The 23,116-nt window shown below is 42.2% G+C and overlaps 1 protein-coding gene across 1 annotated transcript in view; it reads left to right on the top strand.

Moving 5' to 3' along the window:
* LOC137314905 (peroxidasin homolog) overlaps nucleotides 1-23,116 on the top strand; it is a 573,760-nt gene that overhangs the window by 329,342 nt on the left and 221,302 nt on the right. Inside the window, exons 6-7 of the mRNA XM_067979924.1 lie at nucleotides 6,649-6,720; nucleotides 7,836-8,005. Coding sequence (XP_067836025.1) covers nucleotides 6,649-6,720; nucleotides 7,836-8,005 — 242 coding nt within the window. The remainder of the gene's footprint in view (nucleotides 1-6,648; nucleotides 6,721-7,835; nucleotides 8,006-23,116) is intronic.

Here is a 23,116-nt window from a genome sequence, read left to right as displayed (position 1 = left end):
GAGAGTAAACTGGTGAGAAATATAAAAAGAGATTATAAGAGCTTCTACAAGTATATAAAAAGGGAGAGACTGGCGAAAGTAAACGTGGGTCCCTTAGAGGCAGAGACAGGAGAAATTATGTTGGGGAGGGTTTAAACTAGCTTAGCAGGGGGATGGGAACCTGACCATAGATTCATAAGGGAGAGAAGCTGAGCTGGAAATGGAAGGCAGAAAATTAGTAAGCAAGTTTGGAAGGCAGAGGAAACAAAGGTCAGATAATAGATAACAAAAGAATTCAGCAGTGCTAAATGGTATATTCAATGCAAGGCGTCTAGTGAACTACGCATTTGAGCTGAGGGCGCAAATAGATACGTGGAAGTACGATATCATGGCTATTACTGAAACATGGCTTAATGAGGGGCAAGAATGGCTCAACATTCCAGGTTAAAGGGTGTTCCGACGAGATAAAGAGGGGGATAAAAAAGGAGGGGGGGGATGATATGTTGGAAGGATCATCAAATGAGGCCATATGGATTGAGCTAAAGAACAAAAAAGGGGCAATCACACTGCTGGGAGTGTACTATAGACCCCCCCCAAACAGTCAGAGGGAGATAGAAGAGAAAATATGTTGGCAAATTTCTGAGAAGTGCAAAAACAATAGGGCAATAATAGTAGGGGATTTCAACTACCCTAATATTAACTGGGATAGAATCAGTATAAAAGTTATAAAGGGCACAGAATTCTTAAAATGAATTCAGGAGAGCTTTTTTAGCCAGTACGTAGCAAGGCCAACACGAGGGGGCAGTTCTGGACTTAGTTTTAGAGAATGAAGCTGGGCAGGTGGAAGGAGTATCAGTAGGAGAGCATTTTGGTGGTACTGATCATAACTGAGTTAGATATAGAGTAGTTATGAAAAAGGACAAAGATAGAACAGGAGTTAAAGTTTTCAATTGGGGAAAGGCCAATTTTACGAAGCTGAGAAGTGATTTCGCAAAAGTGGACTGGAAACAGCTACTTGAAAGTAAATCAGTGGGAGGCATTCAAGGAGGAAACAATGAGGGTTCAGAGCAAATATGTTCCCACAAAGAAAAAGGGTGGGACTCCCCAACCTAGAGCCCCTTGCGTGTCAAGGAGCATACAGGGCAGGATAAGGCAGAAAAGGAAAGCTTATGTTAGATACCAAGAGCTCAATACTGCAGAAAGCCTAGAGGAGTATAGAAAGTGCAGGGGTGAAATTAAAAAGGAAATTAAGAAAGCAAAGAGAAGGCATATTGGCAAGTAAAATCAAGGAAAACCCAAAGATGTTTTATAAATACATAAAGAGCAAGAGGATATCTAAGGAAAGAGTAGGGCCTATTAGAGACCAAAAAAATAACCTGTGTGTGGAGGTGGAAGATGTGGGTATGGTTCTTAATGAATACTTTGCATCTGTCTTCACAAAGGAGGGGGACAATGCAGAGATTGTAGTTGAGATGGAGGGTGAAATATTGGATGGGATCAACATGGTGAGGGAGGAAGTATTAAGGGGATTAGCATCTTTGAAAGTAGATAAATTGCCAGGCCCGGAAGAAATGTAACCCAGGCTGTTCAGAAAAGCAAGGGAGGAGATAACGGAGGCTCTGACCATCATTTTCCAATCCCCTCTGGCTACATGTGTGGTGCTGGAGGATTGGAGGACTGCTAATGTTGTACCATTGTTTAAAAAGGGAGAGAGGGATAGACCGAGTAATTACAGATCAGTCAGCCTAAGCTCGGTAGTGGGCAAATTATTGGAGAAAATTCTGAGGGACAGTATTAATCGTCATTTAGAAAGGCACGGATTAATCAAAGACAGTCAGCATGGATTTGTTAAGGGAGGGTCGTGTCTGACTAACTTGATTGAATCCTTTGAGGAGGTAATGAGGAGGGTCAATTAGGGTAGCGCATTTGATGTAGTCTACATGGATTTTAGCAAAGCTTTTGATGTGGTCCCACATGGCAGACTGGTCAGAAAAATAAAAGCCCATGGGATCCAAGGGAAAGTGGTAAGTTGGATCCAAAATTGGCTCAGTGCCAGGAAGCAAAGGGTAATGGTGGACAGGTGTTTTGTGACTGGAAGGCTGTTTCCAGTGGGGTTCTGCAGGGCTCAGTACTAGGTCCCTTGCTTTTGTGATATATATTAATGATTTAGACTTAAATGTAGGGGCATGATTGATAAATTTGCAGATGATACAAAAATTGGCCGTGTGGTTGATAGTGAGGAGGAAAACTGTAGACTGCAGGAAGTTATCAATGGACTGGTCAGGTGGGCAGAAAGGTGGCAAATGGAATTCAATCTGGAGAAGTGTGAGGTAATGCATTTGGGGAAGGCAAACAAGGCAAGGGGATACACAATAAATGGGAGGCTATTGATAGGTGTAGAGGAGCAGAGGGACCTTGGAGTGCACGTTCACAGATCCCTAAAGGTAGCAGGACAGGTTGATAAGGTGGTTAAGAAGGCATACAGGATACTTGCCTTTATTAGCCGAGGTATAGAATATAAGAGCAGGGAGGTTATGCTTGAACATAATAGCCACAACAGCCATAACACCCACCTAAATACTGTGGTTACAAGAGCAGGTCAGAGGCTGGGTATTCTGCGGTGAGTAATTCACCTCCTGACTCCCAAAGTCTTTCCACCATATACAAAGCACAAGTCAGGAGTGTGATGGAATACTGTCCACTTGCCTGGATGAGTGCAGCTCCAACAACACTCAAGAAGCTCGACACCATCCAGGACAAAGCAGCCTGCTTGATTGGCACCCCATCCACCACCCTAAACATTCACTCCCTTCACCACCGGCGTACCGCGGCTGCAGTGTGTACAATCTACAGGATGCACTGCAGCAACTTGCCAAGGCTTCTTCGACAGCACCTCTACCACCTAGAAGGACAAGGGCAGCAGGCACATGGGAACAACAACACCTGCACGTTCCCCTCCAAGTCACACACCATCCCGACTTAGAAATATATCGCTGTTCCTTCATCATCGCTGGGTCAAAATCCTGGAACTCTCTACCTAACAGCACTGTGGGAGAACCTTCACCACACAGACTGTAGTGGTTCTAGAAGGTGGCTCACCACCACCTTCTCAAGGTCAATTAGGGATGGGCAATAAATGCTGGCCTTACCAGCGACGCCCACATCCCATGAACAAATAAAAAAAATCTGTATAAAACACTAGTTAAGCCACAGCTAGAGTACTGCGTACAGTTCTGGTCACCACTTTACAGGAAAGATGTGATTGCACTCGTGAGGGTACAGAGGAGATTGACGAGAATTTTGCCAGGACTGGAGAATTTTAGCCATAAGGAAAGATTTTATAGGCTGGGGTTGTTTTCTTTGGAACTGATGAGAATGAGGGGAGATTTAATTGAGGTCTATAAAATTATGATCGGCCAAGATAGGGTGGATCGGAAGGACCTATTTCCCTTAGCAGAGGGATCAATAACCAGGGCGCATAGATTTAAAGTTATGGTAAAAGGATTAGAGGGAAGCTGAGGGAAAAAAACTTCACCCAGAGGGTGGTAAGGGTTTGGAACTCACTGCCTGAAAGGGTGGTAGAGGCAGAAACCCTCATTGCATTTAAACGGCGTTTCGATATGCACTGAAGTGCTGTAACCTACAAGGCTACGGACCAAGAGCTGGAAAGTGGGATTAGGCTGGATAGCTCTTTTTCGGCCGGCACAGACACGATGGGTCGAATGGCCTCCTCCTGTGCTGTAAATGTCTGATTTTATGATTCTATAATGAGGAATAAGGAAATGGCAGAGATGTTAAACAAATATTTTGTATCTGTCTTCACAGTAGAAGACACAAAAAAATACCAGAAATAATGGGGAACCAAGAGTCTAATCAGAGTGAAAAACTTAAAGCAATTAACATTAGTAATGAAGAAGTACTGGAGAAATTAATGGGACTAAACGCCAACAAATCCCCTGGACCTGATGGCCTACATCCTAGGGTTTTAAAAGAGGTGCCTGCAGAGATAGTGGATGCATTGGTTTTAATCTTTAAGAATTCCCTCGATTTTAGAATGGTCCCTGTGGATTGGAAGGTAGCAAATGTAATCCCGCTCCTCAAGAAAGGAGGGAGAGAGAAAACAGGGAACTCTTGGCCAGTTAGCCTGACATTAGTAGTAGGGAAAATGCTAGAATCTATTATTAAGGATGTCGTAACAGGACACTCAGAAAATCATAATATGAATAGGCAGATTCAACACGGTTTTATGAAAGTGAAATTGTGTTTAACAAATCTCTTAGAGTTTTTTGAGGGTGTAACTAGCAGGGTAGATAAGGGGGAACCAGTGGATGTCGTATATTTGGATTTTCAAAATGCATTCTATAAGGTGCCACATAAGGTTGTTATACAAGATTAGGGCTCATGGGATTGGGGGGGAGATATGCTAGCACGGATTGAGGATTGGTTAATGGACAGAAAACAGAAACTAGGAATAAATGGGTCATTTTCGAGTTGGCAGGTCATAACTGGTGGGTTGCCGCAAGAATCAGTGCTTGGGCCTCAGCTGTTTACAATATATATCAGTGACTTAGTTGAGGGGACCGAGTGTAATGTATCCAAGTTTGCTGATGATACAAAGCTAGGTGGGAAAGTAAGCTGTGAGGAGGATGCAAAGAGGCTGTATAGGGATATAGACAGGTTAAGTGAGTGGGCGAGAAGGTGGCAGATGGAGTATAATGTGGGGAAATGTGAAATTATCCACTTTGGTAGGAAGAATAGAAAAGCATAATATTTTTTAAAAGTTGGTATTCAGAGGGATTTTGGTGTCCTTGTACATGAATCTCCCTTGGCTGGATCGTCTGGAACTAGGGGTCTTAGTCTCAAGATAAGGGGTCAGCCATTTAGGACCAAGATGAGGAAACATTTCTTCACTCAAAATATTGTGAATCTTTGGAATTCGCTTATCCAGAGGGCTGTGGATGCTCAGTCATTGAGTATATTCAAGACTGAGATCAATAGATTTTTGGACACTAAAGGAATCAAGGGATTTGAGGGTAGGGCGGGAAAGTGTAGTTGAGGTTGAAGATCCGCCATGATTTTATTAAATGGCGGAGCAGGATCGAGGGGCATTATGGTCCATTCCTGCTCCGATTTCTTATGTTCTTATTATTTTAGCGGGCTTATGACTACTAAAACAGTACAGACAGGATTTTTTTGCCTACATACAAGTGACTACACTTCATAAGTAATGAATTGGCTGGAAAGCACTTTGAGATGGCCAGAGATGCCATATAAATTGAGGTTCTTACTTATTTCTTTATGTGAATGCATTAAGTAGTACAAAAAGGGAATTAAACTCTTAGTGATCAGATACAAACTTTTCGCTTCACTAGACTAAACAACTTACTGAGATCACTCGAGCAAATGGATGCATAGTCTACCACAAGACCTCCAGGGATTGGATGTTCTCCCACTGCGGTACTCGATTAAAAGGATACATACTTGCTATGTGAACTAGATGCGCCTCACTAAACTGCCAGGAAGTGGAAACTCGTCACTAGACTAATAGTGATTGTGAATCTCCTATTAGATTGACAAAGATCAAATAACAACAACGTGCATTTATATAACATGGAAGACAATGGCCAGAGAGGTCGATGGAATCATTGGCAAGGGTACGAAGTTCATCCTGGGGGTCGAAGATAATGCCTCCAATTAGTCTGTCAGATCAGACATTACACACTAGACTGTCAGATCAGGCACCAATAGTAGTCTTTCAGATTGGGTATCATACGCTACTCTGTGAGAACATACAGACCAGATACCAGACACTAGTCTGTCAGATTAGACAGAGTGCAGGAGATTGTCAGATCAGATACACAATCCACTATCAGAAAGAACTTATTTACTCAGTACCTTATCATGTGTGTCAAAAATATTCCAAAGTGCTTTCCAAACAACGGATTGATTTGAAGTACAGTCACTGCTGTTATGTAGGCAAATGGGGCAGCCATTTTATGCATAACGATGACCTACATAGCAATTCGTTCCATTTTTGTTTGTGTTGGCATGGACATGAGGGGAATTTCTGCTCTTCTTTAAATAGGCCATGGAATTTTAAACATCCATCAGAACAGGTAAATAGGGCCTTGGTTAACATTTCATTCAAAGTGTGGCAACTCTGACAGTGCAACATTCCCTGAATATTCCACACTGAAATGTCAACCTAGATTATGTGCTCAAGTCCTGGAGTGGGACTTGAACCTGCAACTTTTGAGGCAAGAGTGCTACCAACTTAATAGAGTTGACACTTGATCAGAGAGAATGCTAATTCAGACAGCATGCACTGGATTGACATATCAGAAGGCGCACACTAAACTGTTGGAAACATTTGATGCACCAGGACTGACAGATTAGATTGTGTAACCAAGACCCACAGGAATCAATGTTGCCACTAAATCCCCAGACAGCTAAAAGATAAAATGGAATTAACAAGCCACTTTTTAGACAGGCAATTTCAATTAGACAGTGCATTTTTATGAGATTAAAATAAACCTAGTACAAATAGTATGTCACGCAGCTATTATACAGAAATATAATTATCTAGCATATTGCATGAAGAAAAATGAAATAATTGTAGATGCAAAAATTGATTCCTTTTGTTATTAACTTGTCTTGTTCATTTCTCAGATTCTTACACAATAATAAAGTATCAAGAATTCCTGCCGGAACTTTCTCTCATCTGAGTTCACTAAAAAGACTGTAAGTGCTCAGAACTTTAGCTATTTATTCAACATTATTTGACCTGGCCTGGTGTGTTATTTTAGTAATTTAACTATTATTTGAGTCACATATTCTGTGAGGTGCTTTGAGATGTTTGAATTGCTGATTTGCTGTATAAATGCAGGTATTATCATTATATGGGAAACCACTGAATTACTGGATTTACCAGCAGTATGCTTATATTATATTAATTTCAAGTAAGACAACCGTAGTTTTTCAGCAGCCTTTTAAGATTTTGTGTTGAACATATAGAATTGCATAGAATCCACAGCACAGAAGGCCGTTCAGCCCAACTGGTCTATGCAGGTGTTTTTACTCCACACAAGCCCCCTCCAGGCTTGCTATTCCACCAGCAGCAATTGGTCCTCTCAACATGTTAACCATGTACATATCAAGATCCGTCTTCCTCCAAAGAATACAGTTCTTTTAAAGAATAAATCCATACGCGAAGAATTTAACTTAATTTATTTGCTTTCTTTGTTTTTCTTCTTTACCTTCCCTGTAGGTAAAGCTTGGAAATATCATGTAAGGGTCATTTTTCTTTATTCATGATAAGATGGGATTCAGATCTTTGCTGATGGTTTAACCAGTTAACACAAGGAATAGCTGAACTTTATCAACCAGGAAGGTCCTAGGTTTGATCCATGCACTGTGTTGAGTTAGCTAACCTCAATGAGGCAGTGGTAGGGGACTTCAGATTGGCCTCAGCTCCCCTGGGTTGGGGGAAAGTTAGCCAGAGTTACCACTCCTAATTACTATACAGTGACCCCTGTTGAAAGTGCACATATGTGAGCAGGTGAGTCCAGGATTGGGTTTGGCTGTGATGACACTATGACAAATAACCTGAAGACACTCACTGTCTATGCTCATGCAAGAATGGCCACTTTGGTGAGGTATTAGATAAGTACTGGACTCCACGGACCATCCCTCAGCCTTCTGAAGAGGAGGAAGAAAGGGGATAATATTGTTAGAAAAAGGAAAAAGAGATAGAATTCAGTGCTAATTGCACAGTAGAAACAACAATTTTGATGCAGAATGTCCTGCAAGATAAACACAAGTATTCTAATTCTGTCTTTGTTTTTACATGGATGCAGCCGCTTGGACTCCAATGGTCTGGTCTGTGATTGTCAACTAATGTGGCTGGGAGAATTGCTGAAGAATTATGCCCAAAGTAGCAACACACAGGCTGCTGCAACGTGCGAGTATCCCAGAAAATTACAAGGCAGATCAGTTGCCTCGGTAACAACGGAGGAGTTTAACTGTGGTAAGTTTTATTAGCATTATAGATTATCTCCACTACACATCAGTGCTAAATTACACTTTTTATTGGCTACAAAGCTGCACATAGAAGAGAGAAAGAGAATAAATAAGAAATAAAACCTAACTCATTAAAGCATTAATGATGTAATTACTTTGAAAGGCAATGACGTTGGTTTACACACCTTAGGAAATTTCTTCTCAGATTTTTTGAACTATTTAAATATTTTGAAGTGTGAATTCTTCAGCTCAGTTGAACAAGATCCTAGAAAAAACTGGTAGCCATATGAGTGTAAGAACCATTGGGCTCGATTTTCGGACGTCCGAGCGGGTGCGTTCGTGGCGGGGGGCTCTGAAAATTGGGGATTCCTGGGGCGGGACCGGAGACGGCTCCAACCCGCCCACTTCCGGGTTCCCCAATGACGCGCTTAGATGCGCGCGCAGCTCTCCCATGCAGGACTCCCGCCGGCTTTAATCCCACTTAAATCAATTAATTTGATACTTTAGGTCATTAGGAGACCTGATTTGGAGGATATTTTAGGAGGGGTGGGATTTTCAGGTAAACTGAGAGTGTTTCCCGTACTGGGGGAAACACTCCCAGTTCAAATGGACATGTTGCAGCCACCAGCCTGTGGCAGCTGCAAAGGTCCATTTGACAGATGAGGGAGAGAGACCCTCACTCATTGCAGGAGGCCACTCTATCACTTTGGACAAAGTTTGGCCTCCATCACCATCCCCCTAACACAAAAAAATAACAAACTTGCAACCTCAACCCTGGTGTGCAGACACATTTACCTACTTTGCGGACCCCCTCAAACGTACATCTTGCGGATGGGGGCCGCCATAGCTGCAGTCATGACCTCCTCGGAGGATGAATAGCATCACCAGCCTCGCCGTCCACCTCTGACACGTGGAGCTCCACAACACAGTGCTGTGACACATCCACCGGCACAGCAGGAGGGAGGGCAACTGCAGAGAGAGATGCGTCACAGAAGGCACTACCCTCGTCACAGGGTCTACAGACCGAGGCTCAGCTTCCTGGACCTCTCTGAGGAGCAGTGCACATGGTGGCTCAGAATAATTCGACATGTAGTCGTGCACATCTGCAGCCTCCTTGATGCCGAGCTGCTCCCGGCTTGACCGAGCACCATCTTCTTACCTGTCGCTGTCAAAGTCACCACTGCCCTCAACAACATCTCCGCATCCTTCCAGGGTGCCACCGGGGAAATTGCCGGCGTCTCTCAGTCGTCTGCACAAAAGAGCCCTGCAAATACACCTACACCCATTCTGCAGTGGGTGGCATCAGTTGTGGGTCTTCATGGTGATCCTCAGGAAAGGGAATTATTGCACAAACCAGACAAGATTTGCAAAGACATGGCAGTAGTGGTGATAACAAATTTTTATATTTTTTTGCAAAACTAACAAAAGTAAATAAAAAACATGACATTTTGTTTTACACTCTTGTGCATCCCCTTTGTGCTCACAAAACCTTTGCCTTACGTTTACGGGAACCCCTACGTGGTGCTACCCCTGTGGCTTCAGCAGAGGTAGTGGCAGGTTGCTCTTGTCCATGCCCTGACCGATGAGATGCTTTGCGCGGACGCCCTCTGGGTTTCGGTGCCCGTGAGGGCTCCTCCAAAGACTGCTCCACCCGCACCTGTGCAGAGGCAGACTCGACCACCTGGAGAGGAGGCAGCATTGTGGGTACTGGTTGATAGGGGGGCCAACAGGTGAGACGTGGGAGCGCTTTGAGTGGCATCCCCACTTCCATGTTCCCTTTCACCATCATCCCTCTTCTGGCCCAGGCCCACATCACTCCTTACGCCCTGCTGGACGACAGTTTGGAGGACTTGTGTGAAGCCTTGGAAGGCCAATTGTAAGGTATCTGTCAGCCTGTTTAAGGGGGCAGAATGTTGCTCACCCTGAATCCGAAGGGCCGTTGTCAGTGCCTGAATGGATTCATTGTTGAGCCGTGCTTGAAGCTCGATGGAGGCTAGCCTTTCCTCCATCGCAGACATTCCCGCACCTACCTGTGACACTATCTCAGAGATGCCTTCACATCCCTGTGACAGTATTCCATTCATGCAGGAGTTGGACTCCTCCATCCTCTGCGCGATTGTGGAGAGTGCGCGTGGCAACTGTTCCAGCACCTCGCAAATGTGCTGCTGGCCCTCGATGACTCTCCTTTTCATGGATGGCCCCCAGGGTTCAGCATCTGGGTCCAGCTGAGTAGAGCCTGGAGAAGAGTGCTCCCACCGACGCAGACTCTCCACGGCTGCCCCTGCCACCAGGATCTGCTCATGCTCACATATACGTGGTGACTCACCACGTGCAAGCCCAACTAAGTGAGGTAGGGGACCCACCGCGGTGTGTGTATCTGCACTGGTGGATGGCTGGCTCAGATGTGACGATGCACCCTCAGGCTGGCAAGTCCTCTGAGGAATCGCCCTCCGCCGTCACGGCGGTCACAGATGGCCCTGCAAGAGAACAGAAAGCAATATTAAGCATGTGGACAGATGTTGAGATGCTGCAGATGCCAAGTGATGCTAAGATCATTCGCTATCATGAGTGCTGAGTGTTAGATTTCTGTCACCAGCCGCTTGTGCACTCCCAGTCTCGGTGTCCGCCACCAGCATCCGGCTTATTTCGAGTGCCTGCTGCTCCGTGTCTGTTAAGACCACCTGGTGTGGCGGGCCCACTCCAGTCCTTGCCCTCTCCCGGGCATTCTGGCATCTCTTCTCCTATCAAGGCAAACCACAGAGGCGTGATTGAGTGATGGTTGCATGGTGACCCGCTGCATGCATTGATGTGGGTGGGGGTGAGCATGAGGGAGCTGCATGGGAGGGTGTATGTGAGACATGGCCATGAGTTTGTATGAGGATTGGGTTGCATGGTAGTGTTCGAATGGGAACTGGGGTAAGTGCAGGCAAGGTGAGGATGATGGTTGAGTGGATGTGAGGAGTGATGCAAGAGCATTGTGGTGGCAGTGCAGAAGGAGTTGTGTGGTGGTGGAGGTGATGTGGAAGATGGAGTGTGGGAGAATGCGTAAGTATACTCACTTTGGCTGACCTGGTTAGGTCATTAAATCGCTTCCTGCACTGGACCCAGGTTCGGCACACATTGCCGCTGCTGCTGACCTCCTCAGCCACCTCCAGCCAGACCTTCTTGGTGATGGAGGGAGGCCACCTCCTCCCATCCGATGGGAAAAAAAATTTCCATCCTCCTCCTCATCCCATCGGCACCTGGAGTGAGGAGTCAGAGAACCTTGGAGCAGCCTTGCCTCTGGCCTGCTCCATGATCCAAAATTGGTTCTTTGCTGCAGGAGGAGCATTGGAGGACTGCCCCTTTAAATAGGGCTCCTCCTGCTGACAGCCTGTGATGCGGGTACGCAGTGCGCCCACTGCGCAGGTCTGGAGCGGGAAACCCGGAAGCAAAGGTAAGTACCTTCAATTAGGCTGAGATCGCATGCAGAGCACCCCGAATTCACTGGGCGCGTTACCTAGGTGCCCAGTCAATCCCCCGCTGCCAACCCGCCTCCCTCCTAATATCGGGCCCCTTGTGTTTGTATAGCATTCCTTTGTCTACTGTTTTAATGGTTTAATGCTTGTGTTAAAATAGTAATCAAAGGTCTGGTGTTTGAATGTAAGTTAATATCCTATTCCCTGTTACATGATGTAATTCATCCTATGAGTGAGGAAAAGTCTTGTGCATGAGTTTCCATAAGACTAAGTACTTGGGTGCTTGGATGGACTGTTAGTTAATGGCAACACTTTTATATATTCATTTAAAAGGAATATTTTACATAAGAAACATAAGAAATAGGAGCAGGAGTAGGCCATACGGCCCCTCGAGCCTGCTCCACCATTCAATAAGATCATGGCTGATCTTCAACCTCAACTCCACTTTTCTGCCCGATTCCCATATCCCTTGATTCCCTTAGAGTCCAAAAATCTATCGATCTCAGTCTTGAATATATTCAATGACTCAGCATCCACAGCCCTCTGGGGTAGAGAATTCCAAAGATTCACAATCCTCTGAGTGAAGAAATTCCTCCTCATCTCAGTCTTAAACGTTCGACCCCTTTCCCAAAACCATGTCCCATAGTTCGAGACTCTCCAGCCAGGGGAAACAATCTTTCAGCATCTACCCTTTCAAGCCCTCTTAGAATCTTATATGTTTCAATGAGATCACCTCTCATTCTTCTAAACTCCAGAGAGTATAGGCCCATTCTACACAATCTTTCCTCATTGGTCAACCCTCTCATCCCAGGAATCAATCTAGTGAACCTTCGTTGCACTGCCTCTAAGGCAAGTGTATCCTTCCTTAGGTAAGGAGACCAAAACTGCACACAGTACTTCAGGTGTGGTCTCACCAAAGTCCTGTGCAGTTGCAGCAAGATTTCCATACTCTTGTACTCCAACCCCCTTGCAATAAAGGCCAACATACCATTTGCCTTCCTAATTACTTGTTGTACCTGCATGCTAACTTCCTGTGTTTCGTGTAAAAGGAAACCCAAATCATAGAAACATACAGCACTGAAGGAGGCCACTCAACCCATCGTGCCTCTGCCAGCTCTCTGAAAGAGCTAGCCAATATACCACTCCCCATGTTCTTTCCCCGTAACTCTGCAAATTTTTCTCCTTCAAGTATACATCCAATTCCTTTTTGAAAGTTACTGTTGATTCTGCTAAAATTTCATTGAAAACATGCAAAACCAACAATTAATAATTAATAACAAATAATTGATAACTAATAGTTAACAACTAGTAATTATTAATAATAATAATAAAGATCCTCAGCTCACAAGACACAGAAATAAATGGAAATTGAAGAGTTAGATTTTAACAATCAGACTTTTGACTCTCTAAGCTACTTGACAGTATTGCATGTGCATTTGTACAAATTCCTCTTTCACCAATTTAACAAAAACACTAACCTGTTTTAGGAACATTAGGAACAGGAGGAGGCCATTCAGCCCCATGAGCCGGCTCTGCCATTCAATGAGATCATGGCTAATCTGGACCTCAACTCCATTTCACCGCCTTAGCTCCATATCCCTTAGTACCCTTACCTAATAAAAATCTATCAATCTCAGTCTTGAAATCTCCAATTATCCTCCAGCATCCACAACCTTGTGGGGAGAGAGTTTCAGATTTCCACTACCCTTTGTGTGAAAAAGTGCTTCTTCATTTCACTCCTGAATGGCCTAGCTCTAATTTTAAGATTGTGCCCCCTCGATTTTGATTCCCCCACCAGAGGGAATAGTTTCTCCGTATCTACCCTATCGACTCCTTTTTGTTATTTTAAACACCTCGATCAGATCATCCCTCGACCTTCTATATCCAAGGGAATACAAGCCAAGTTTATGCAGCCTGTCCTCACAATTTAACCGTATAAGCCTTTCTTTTCCTATGGGTTAAATAGCAGATTTTGATCTGAGTGCGTTAGGGTTTGTACAATAACATCACTCACGGTGGTTTCGAGACTCTGCTGTCTGCATTAGATTTCCAGGGACACCCTACTGAAAAGCTGAACTGGCCTGTTCAAAACAGGATGAGAACTGGTCCAAGCATCAGGATGTAAAATCACTCCTAAAATCCTGAAGCAAATGATTAAAAAAGAGATTTTAGTAAACAATAAGGGGCTAAGGCTACAGTTTACTGGGATCGACTCTAAGCATTAACTTTAATTTGTGGACAGTAGTTCTGCTGCAGTTGTTAATCTTACAGAAAGTAGTTGTCACAAGACCAGCGACCCTAGTTCGTGCCAGTGACCTGTCGTCTGCCCTGTGAACTCCACTGCGTAAATATAAAATTTGCTGATCCCAGCAGTGATTTGAGGCAGTAACTGTAAGTGAGTGATCAGCGATGAACTGAACTGAAGTGACTCAGCTTCCCACTCATAAGAACCCACCATAAATCCCTCTGAACACCGACATTGAATAGTTTCTCACCATTTAAAAAATGTTCCGTTTTTCTATTTTTCTTACTAAAGTGAATAACCTCACATTTCCCCACATTATACTCCATCTGCCAACTTTTTGCCCACTCACTTAACCTGTTGATATCCCTTTGCAGCCTCTTTGTGTCCTCCTCACAGCTTACTTTCCCACCTAGTTTTGTATCATCAACAAACATGAATATATTACACTCGGTCCCTTCATCTAAGTTATTAATATAGATTGTAAATAGTTGAGGCCCAAGCACTGATCCGAAAATGACCCATTTATTCCTACTCTCTGTTTTTTGTCCGTTAACCAATCCTCAATCCATGCTAATATATTACCCCCAATCCCATGAGCCTTAATCTTGTGTAACAACCTTTCATGTGGCACCTTATCGAATGCCTTTTGAAAATCCAAATATACTACATCCACTAGTTCTCCCTTATCTACCCTTAGTTACATCCTCAAAAAACTCCAAGAGATTGGTCAAACACGATTTCCCTTTCTTAAAACCATGTTGACTCTGCCTAATCATATTATGATTTTCTAAGTGCCCCATTACTACATCCTTAATAATAGATTCTAGCATTTTCCCTACTACTGATGTCAGGCTAACTGGCCTGTAGTTCCCTGTTTTCTCTCTCCCTCTTTTCTTGAATAGCGGGGTTACATTTGCTGCCTTCCAATCCACAGGGACCGTTCCAGGATCTAGGCAATTCGGGAAGATCAAAACCAATGCATCCACTCTATCTGCAGCCACCTCTTTTAAAACTCTAGGGTGTAGGCCATCAGGTCCAGGAGATTTGTCGGCTTTTAGTCCCACTGATTTTTCTAAAACTTTTTTGTTACTATTCTTAATAACTTTAAGTTCCTCCCTCTCATTAGACCCTTGGTTCCCCACTATTTCTGGTATGTTTTTTGTGTCTTCTACTGTGAAGACAGATATAAAATATTTGTTTAACATCTTTGCAATTACTTATTCCCCATTATAGTTTCTCCTGTCTCTGCCTCTAAGGGACCCACGTTTACTTTCACTAATCTCTTCCTTTTTACATACTTGTAGAAGCTCTTACATTTGTTTTCATGGAATAGTTGTTGATTTATAGAAGATAATTTAAATAGAGTCGCTCTTTTAAAGTCACACAATCTTTTCCTTTAGTCAAAAAGAGTTAATAACCCAATTTTCCTGTAGATTTAAATGGGCATCAAGTAAAATGTCAGCAGGATGGATTTTCCTAGAGGGAAGTTAATGCTATTGTAACCGAATGGATTTTCTATGCTGCATTTTCAGAGAGATTCCAAGAAAGCAAAGAATAATAAGTCCAACTCGATGGATATTGAATCAATGTGTTGTGTCCCTTATTAAACTGTAAGGGATGGGATTTGTTTTGTGTATTGCTGAGTATTGTACGGATGCTTCTGCTTCACAGCAACAATAACAACTTTAGATGCATTTATATAGTGGCTTTAATGTACAAAATGCCCCAAGGCATTTCTCAGCTCCTTGCAGAAGGAGGAGCAGAATGCTGAGCTGGGGAAAGACTTTAGGAGGGTTGACTGAATGCTTGTATGAAAAGGTAAGTTTTGAGAAGATTGCTAAAGGAGGAGAGAGAAGTCAAGAGGTGGAGCGGTTTAGAGAGGGCGTTTCCGAGAGCAGGAACTAAGTGACTGAAAGCTCTGCCACAGATGGGAGGGGCGACTCAGAGAAGACCAGAGTCAGAAAGGTGTGGGAGGGAGTGTAAGTCTGGAAGATATAGTAAAAGTATGATGGAGGGATTTGAAGTTGAGTATTTTAAACTTAATTCACTGGGAAACAGGATTCTGCCAGTTGTATTTTGGATAAGTCAGAGTTTATGGTGTATTTATAATAACTATATTTAATTAATAATTAGCTTCATACATAAATAATAAAAAATGCTGGGCAGAATTTTAAATTTCCAATAATTTTCCAATTACCGATTGGGAATAGTGGGCCATAATTTGCTGTAGCAGGACATCTAACAGCGTCTGCCATTTGTTAGACTTACCCTTGCATGTTTAGGTTTTTTAATTTTTTGCGTGTCAAGTTGCTGAAAGTATGAGCTGATAACTTTTCAGCGAGGGAAACAGGGCATCTGGGACCTGAGTGAAGAGGGCAAGCAACTCTGTATCTCCTTGACCAATCAGATTGAAGCATTGAGAAATGAACAGCGAAAGGGACTGAGAAGGAAGTGTAAATTAGAGTGGCTGAATTCAATGTCAAATCAGGTACAGAAAGAAATAAAGAGAGGGAAAGAAAGATTGGATTAAGAGAGTGAGAGAGAAAAAAGAGATAGAAAAAACAGTAAAAAAACATTTTAAATTTCAAATTTTACATTTTTAAAATCTCCAACAACAATTAAAATCTGAAGGAATGAGACTCCACACTTGTAATAGTTAATTTTCAGTATCAGAGAGGTTGATTGGCAGTAATTAATATTTGTCACATCATTAAAAGGGTATTTAGATTTGAAATGACTTGACTTAACTTTCTGTGACGAGTTTAGTTTGCATTTACTGCGCAAATGCAGCAACTTCATGCCAATCAATGCATTTCAATCGTGAGGCAGACAGCGAGATGCCATTTTCGTGAAGCTAATGGCGGAGCAGTGCAATTCAGACAGCAACTTTTGGATATCCGTGTTTAACCGCGCATCTGCCCCTCACCTGACGTTGCTGTACCATTTGTGCATAAATAATAGCGAGCGTCATTAGCCTCACCGTTATTTTGGTAGCAAATTCTGGGCCAATGCCATTGGAACATTGTTCAGTGATGTAGCACCAGTTATCCCCATACTTGATTGCACTTAAATTGGCCTTGTGGATTTGAAAGCCTATATGCAACATTTTGTAGTTGAATATAATAACCAACGAGCATAAAATAGAATCTGCACCACATTGCTATCATGAAAATTATTAGTTTTGTTGTAAAGAGGCAGAAACATTGGACTGGATTTTGCTGTAAAAATAACAGTAAGGCTAATAGCGCTCACCGTTATCCATGTGCAAATTGTACAGCAACTGCCGACAACCGCACATGCGCAGTTAAAGGCGGAAATCTGGAAGTTGCTGTACCAGATGTGAGCCTCCTCTGTAAGCTCCGCAAAAACGGCATCTCGCCGGTTGGCTCTCCGTTCAAATGAGTGGAACAGCATGAAGTTCCTTTATTGACGTCGTAGATATGGACTAATCTCACCAGAAAAAGTTAGGGCTTGTCCATTGTGATGTAAGTACTCTTTTAACGGCATGGTAAGTCTTCAATTACTGCCAAACAACCTCTCTGGCACTGAAAATTAACTTTAACAAGTGTGGAATCTCATTTCTCCAGATTTTAATTGTTGTTGGGCATTGAAAACATTTTTTGTTAATAAATTTTTACTTTTTTACTTTTTCTTGCTCTCTCTTATCTCTGCTTCTTAATTCAATCTCTCTTCATTTCGCTTTCTGTATCTGATTTGACATTGAATTCGCTATTCTCACTTACACTTCCTGGTTCAGACTCTGCACGGCTTGTTAACACGTTTCAATCTGATTGGTAAATGGGTTAGACCGTTTCTTGCTCTGTTCACACAGGTCCCAGATGCCCTGTAGAGGGCGCCGTTCTTTTTGGCCCTCTAATTTACAGGATGGCAAAAGCTCATAGAAAGTATATGGGCAAGTGCAAGTCTAACAAACGGCGAGGGCCGTTCACAGCAAAATCCGGCTCATATTTTAAAAAAATCTACACTGCAATTTGAAATTTTGATACTCACTGGCTGTAGCAAGCCACAACTGTAGGCAATAAGAACTGAAACAGTACAGGAATGATCAATATTTTCATCACCCAATGGAGGAATAATTCACAAATGAAAAATAAATATTGTATACCTATGCAAATTATTACAAAACAGTTAATAAATAATGCCCACATGTGATCTCAAAACACTAACAAAAATCTTGACGTCCAATATAATAAAAAGGATTTTAACTCATTAACAACCAGCATTTATATAGCGCCTTTAATGTAGTAAAACATCACAAGGCGCTTCACTGGAGCGTTATCAGACAAAATTTGACACCGAGCTACATAAGGAGATATTAGAACAGATTTAGGTTTTAAGGAGCATCTTAAAGGAAGAGAGGCGGAGAAGTTAAGATGGCTCAAAGCAGTGGCGTTGGTCATAGGCCTTTATTCAGGTCTGATTTTCAAATATATGTTTTTGAGTTGTCAGCTTTTTGGGGGCAGCATCAGCTTTTTGTGAAGCTGCTCATCACCTTTTCTGAGTTTGTAGATTGGCATGTGTGGCAATTTCATCCTCAACAGGAAGTAGATGGTAACATCTAGAAAGCCTAATGGCTGAGTTCTAGATCCTCTTACCAACTGAAGCTATTGTTTGTAATAGGGTCTGAGGTGTGTTGACCAGAGGCCAAGTAACACAAACAATTTAGTAATGAATCAGACGCACCCATAATGGGGAGCTGAAAAAGAAAGTGGATTAATTTTAAATATAAATTAAATGGCAAAGGAAAGAAAAGTGTCTCAAAGAAGCATTTGAAATTTGAAGAATCAGGGTCCAGCAGTGAGGAACAATGTGCCAGAGTATACCAAGACCAGAACCAACTCTAAGATTAATGTTTTGAGTTCTTTGGGTACAAACTGACATTACAATGATTTGAAGTTGTAATGAAAGCACGGATATTTCATTAGATTAGGAAGACATATCACAGAGTTGTACCTTCCTGGAAGATGGTTACTCACCTTCCTCAGGAGATTAATTAGGTTGGAATATAGGAACAGCAGTAGGCCATTCAACCCCTCAAGCCTATTCTGCCATTCAATTAGATCACGGTTGATCTGTACCTCAACTCCATTTACCCGCCTTTGTTCCCTTGATTGCTTTACCCAACAAAAATATATCGATCTCAGTCTTGAAAATTTCAAATGTCCCAGCATCAACAGCCTTCTGGGGGAGAGAGTTCCAGATTTTCACAACCTTTTGTGCTTCCAGATTTTATTCCTAAATGGCTTAGCTGTAATTTTAAGATTATTCCCTCTTGTTCTGGATTCCCTCCTGGAAATAGCTTCTCTGTATCTACCCTATCGAATCCTTCTATGATTTTAAACACCTCAATTAGATCAACCCTTAACCTTCTAAACTCAAGGGAATGCAAGGTAAGTTCATGCAATCTGACCTCATAGATTAACCCTTTAAGCCATCATTAGTATCATTCTGATGAACCTGCACTGTACGCCCTTCAAGGCCAATATATCTTTCTTGAGGTTCACGGTCCAAAACTGATCACAGTACTCCAGGTGGGATCTGACCTAAGCTCTGTACAGCTGAAACATCACTTCCTCACTTTTGAATTCCAGCCCCCTTGAGATAAATGACAACATTCCATTAGTCTTTTTGATCACTTTTTGTACCTGTGCATTAGCTTTTAGTGATTGTGTACATGGACACTTAAATCCCTTTGCTCCTGCACAGCTACCAGTCTCTCACTATTACGGAAATATTCCAATTTGTCTTGCTCAAATCCAAAGTGGATCACCTCACACTATATTGAACTCCATCAACCATGGATTTTCCCAATTACATAGTCTGTCTCTGTCATGCAACTTACTGTACCTCCTAACTTAGTGTCATCCGCACATTTGGAAAAGCATTGTTTATTCCTTCATCCAAGTCATTAATATAAATGGTGAAAAGCTGAGGCCCCAATACAGATCCCCGGAGAACACCACTTGTTATATCCCACCAATCAGAGAACTTCCCCTTCATCCCTACTCTCTGTTTCCTACCTCCCAATCAATTCCTGATCCATGTCATATGTGAGAACTTCCAAATTGCATATGGTCTGTGGAATCTGTAGATTTAATGGGCCGGATGGCCTTTCCATGTTTTATACTTTTCACTGTTCTTTCATTCTGTTACTAAGGCCTCAAAATTACAGTGGGATGGAAGGATGGAGTTTGGGCCGATCATCCATGGGGATCGACTGGATTTTGGGCCAATATCCATATCTGCTCGGTTTCCAGTCTGTGTGTTTGAAGGCCCAAATTCTGTTGGGGAGGGGAGGTGAACAACTCTTCCACTTACCGTTCTTAAGCCTTCTGGAAGCTTTGGGGCCGTGTCTGGGGTCATTTCTTGGGCTACCCCAGAAAACCTACCCAGTATGTCATCGATAGACCCAGCAGAATCTACGCCAACAGAGAACTGATGCAAGTCCATAATGGGCTTTAGGAAGGCCTCAAGACCGCTGAAACAAAGGTAATCAACCCCAAAGTCAATTGATTACCATTCCATTGATACCTGTTTCCTCCCTATGGAGCAGTGAAAAAAAATTACGTTCGGCCCCCTTGACCCTTAGGGTGTTAATCCGAGTACCGTCAGCATAACATGGTGGCCACCTCTGCAATACCTGTATAGGCGTGTGCCGTCAGCCCTGACTATTTAAATAACCCGTCCACAGGATTTGGGACAGAGCCAACATCTTGCAGTGTTCCGACTTTGGAGCCGAGACCCCAGAATTTTTGGAGCTAAGTGTTTTAGTTTGAAATCCCATGGTAATATAGAATTTATACATACATACTCTGGTTGCCTTGTTTATGATGCATATTAAAACAAAGTTGCTTCATAGAGCTGCATGTGGTAGATTTTATCAAGATATTTAGGCAATGGGGTTCTTTATTTGGAATATAAGTGATAAGTAACTCAGCCTGTCTTTAAACATGAGTGATGAAAAAGTGCATAGAACACTTCACAGCTGTCAGTGCTTAACAAGAAGCACAAATTACTTTCGACCAAACATGGCAATTTACACTATTCAAACAGTGAATGCAGCATTAGTTGGCAGATTGTTAGACCATTTGGAGCTGAATTACAGCTACGACTAAACAAGGCTCTTGGGATGATCTGGTCTATAACAGGTGTCAGTCCATTCCTTCAATAAAAACTTTTTGCCTGAAATCTAAAGGCACATTGTGACGTATAATACTAATTGATTTTATTATATGGCTTTAATTTAATTTTTTTGTTTTAATTAGTGAAGGCAAAAACTCAGCTCAAGTGAATGAAAACAGGCTTCCTTTATGCTTTATTCTTTTTATTTGGTAATAGATTAAACCCCCCACACCCATTTCATCTTATGGCAACTTCTCTATTATGTTTTACAAAATTAAGGTCTTTTAGTCACCAGATGAAAAACACATGAGGCTTAATGTTCAATTAGCAAGCTTGAAACTGCCAATAACTTTTTGTGCCTCCAATGTTTATGGAAAATATGATACCTGATTGTAAGTCAAACTGTCTGTTTTTTTAATGCATTTGTTTTCAATTAAAATGTCCTTCATTTACAAAATGATTTTTTTTGTGCTGAGTGTAAAGGTTATTGCTGCATATAAATCACACTGGAATTTAAGTCACGTCTCCTGCTCTGTGTGACTGATATGCTTTGTAAGAATGAGTGAAAAACCAGATCAGAAACCTGAGCAAATGCAAGTTTGACTAGGTTCATCAGACTACACATATGCCTGTAAATAAACAAAATAGACATTGGGACAGCTTCAAGATTATTTTGGTTTCAGTCACTTTTATTAAAGGGACACTGGCTTCAAGAAAAATAAGTTGAGTAAATCTTTTATTTTTGGGGGAGTGAAGATTTTGTTTATAAAGATAATGCCCTTTTAAAATAGCCTACTAAGAATTTTTGATACAAACCAAGGTGTGAAGATCTGACGGAAGCTGTTTCAGACAGCTTCAGGAAATAGTGAGGAGAAGTTATCCTGTCATTTTCCAATTGGATACTGTCAGAAAGGTTGTTCATGTTTTCAGAGGGGTGCATTAGAAATAATGAAAAAAGTGTCCTTGTTGGCTCAATTGGTAAATTGCCTGCCCAATAAGGAACTGAGCAAAAGCGATCAACAAGGTCGCAGGTTCAATCTCAAGTCTGCGCTGCATTAGCTGATCTCAGCCAGGGCAAAGGCAGGGACACTACAGTTCAAGGGAGGGGAATAATCTGTGAGCACCTCTTGAACTGAAGTGAGTTTAACTGTGCCACAGTGAGTTGAACTGTGCTACAGTGAAAGTCATCACCCAGGGAAAAGAGGGTAGAACAGATTTGTACTCTGGAGATTGAACAAGTTGGTCGATATGATTCCATGCACATTTCCCCTTTATCTTTTACTCTACTTACAGGATTTAGCTATAGAGGAACTTTACATTTTGTGTATTTTATGTATTTTTTCATTGCTCATTTGTAAGGCTGAATATGGATTACATTTCCACTCTATCTGTGGTTATTGCCATTAATAAATTGTATTATTTGTTTTTAATTCATTTTCGGAATGTGGGTGTCGCTGGCTAGGCTGACAAAATTGTGGTGAGCCTTCTTCTTGTACTGTTGGTAGCAGTGATACAACTGAGTGGCTTGCTAGGCCACTTCAGAGTCAACCACATTGGTATAGGTCTGAAGTCACACATAGGCCAGACCAGGTATGGACGACAGGTTTCCTTCCCAAAAAGATATTAGTGAACCAGTAGGGTTCTAGTGATAATCTGATAGTTTCATGGTCACTTTTACTGAAACAAGCTTTTTATTTCCGGATATTTCTAAACAGAATTCAAATTCTCAAACTGCATGGTGGGATTTAAACACATTCTCTAGATTATTAGTCCAGTCCTGGATAAATATTCCAGTAATGTAACAACTATCGTACTATTTTGACTAGATAGTGCTTTTCCTCTTGAGAAAGATAAAATATGTTAAAATGGTCACTTCAGTCATTTATGATCAGTTTGTGACATGCGCAGCCCCTATGATTTGGAACACCATCTGGATCATTGTTGTTCACTGCCTTTTTGTCAAGGACTACAATCCCAACCTTGCTTGAAGGTCATTCTCTGGAATGCTACAACAGACTGCACCATGGTGTGAATGGATATGCAGTTCCCCACATTGTGATCTCCTAATTATCCATGTCACTGTGGGCAGCTGTCAAGTGGAGGCAGGCACTTCCACACAGGAAGAGAAAGAAAAGGTAAAACTGTTCAACAAATAGTCCTCTTAATTAGAGTCTTTTCATTTGCCCTATGAGAGCTAGAATAGGTCTCCATTGTAGTAGTATTCCCTTACCTTTTGAGGTAGAGAGCAATGAAAGCAGAGGGATCAGCTAAG

This window comes from Heptranchias perlo, chromosome 3 (genome assembly GCF_035084215.1).
Source record: "Heptranchias perlo isolate sHepPer1 chromosome 3, sHepPer1.hap1, whole genome shotgun sequence".
NCBI classification, from domain to species: domain Eukaryota; kingdom Metazoa; phylum Chordata; class Chondrichthyes; order Hexanchiformes; family Hexanchidae; genus Heptranchias; species Heptranchias perlo.
The sequence above is the reverse complement of the archived record's forward strand: the minus strand, read 5'-3'. Positions and strand labels throughout refer to the sequence as shown.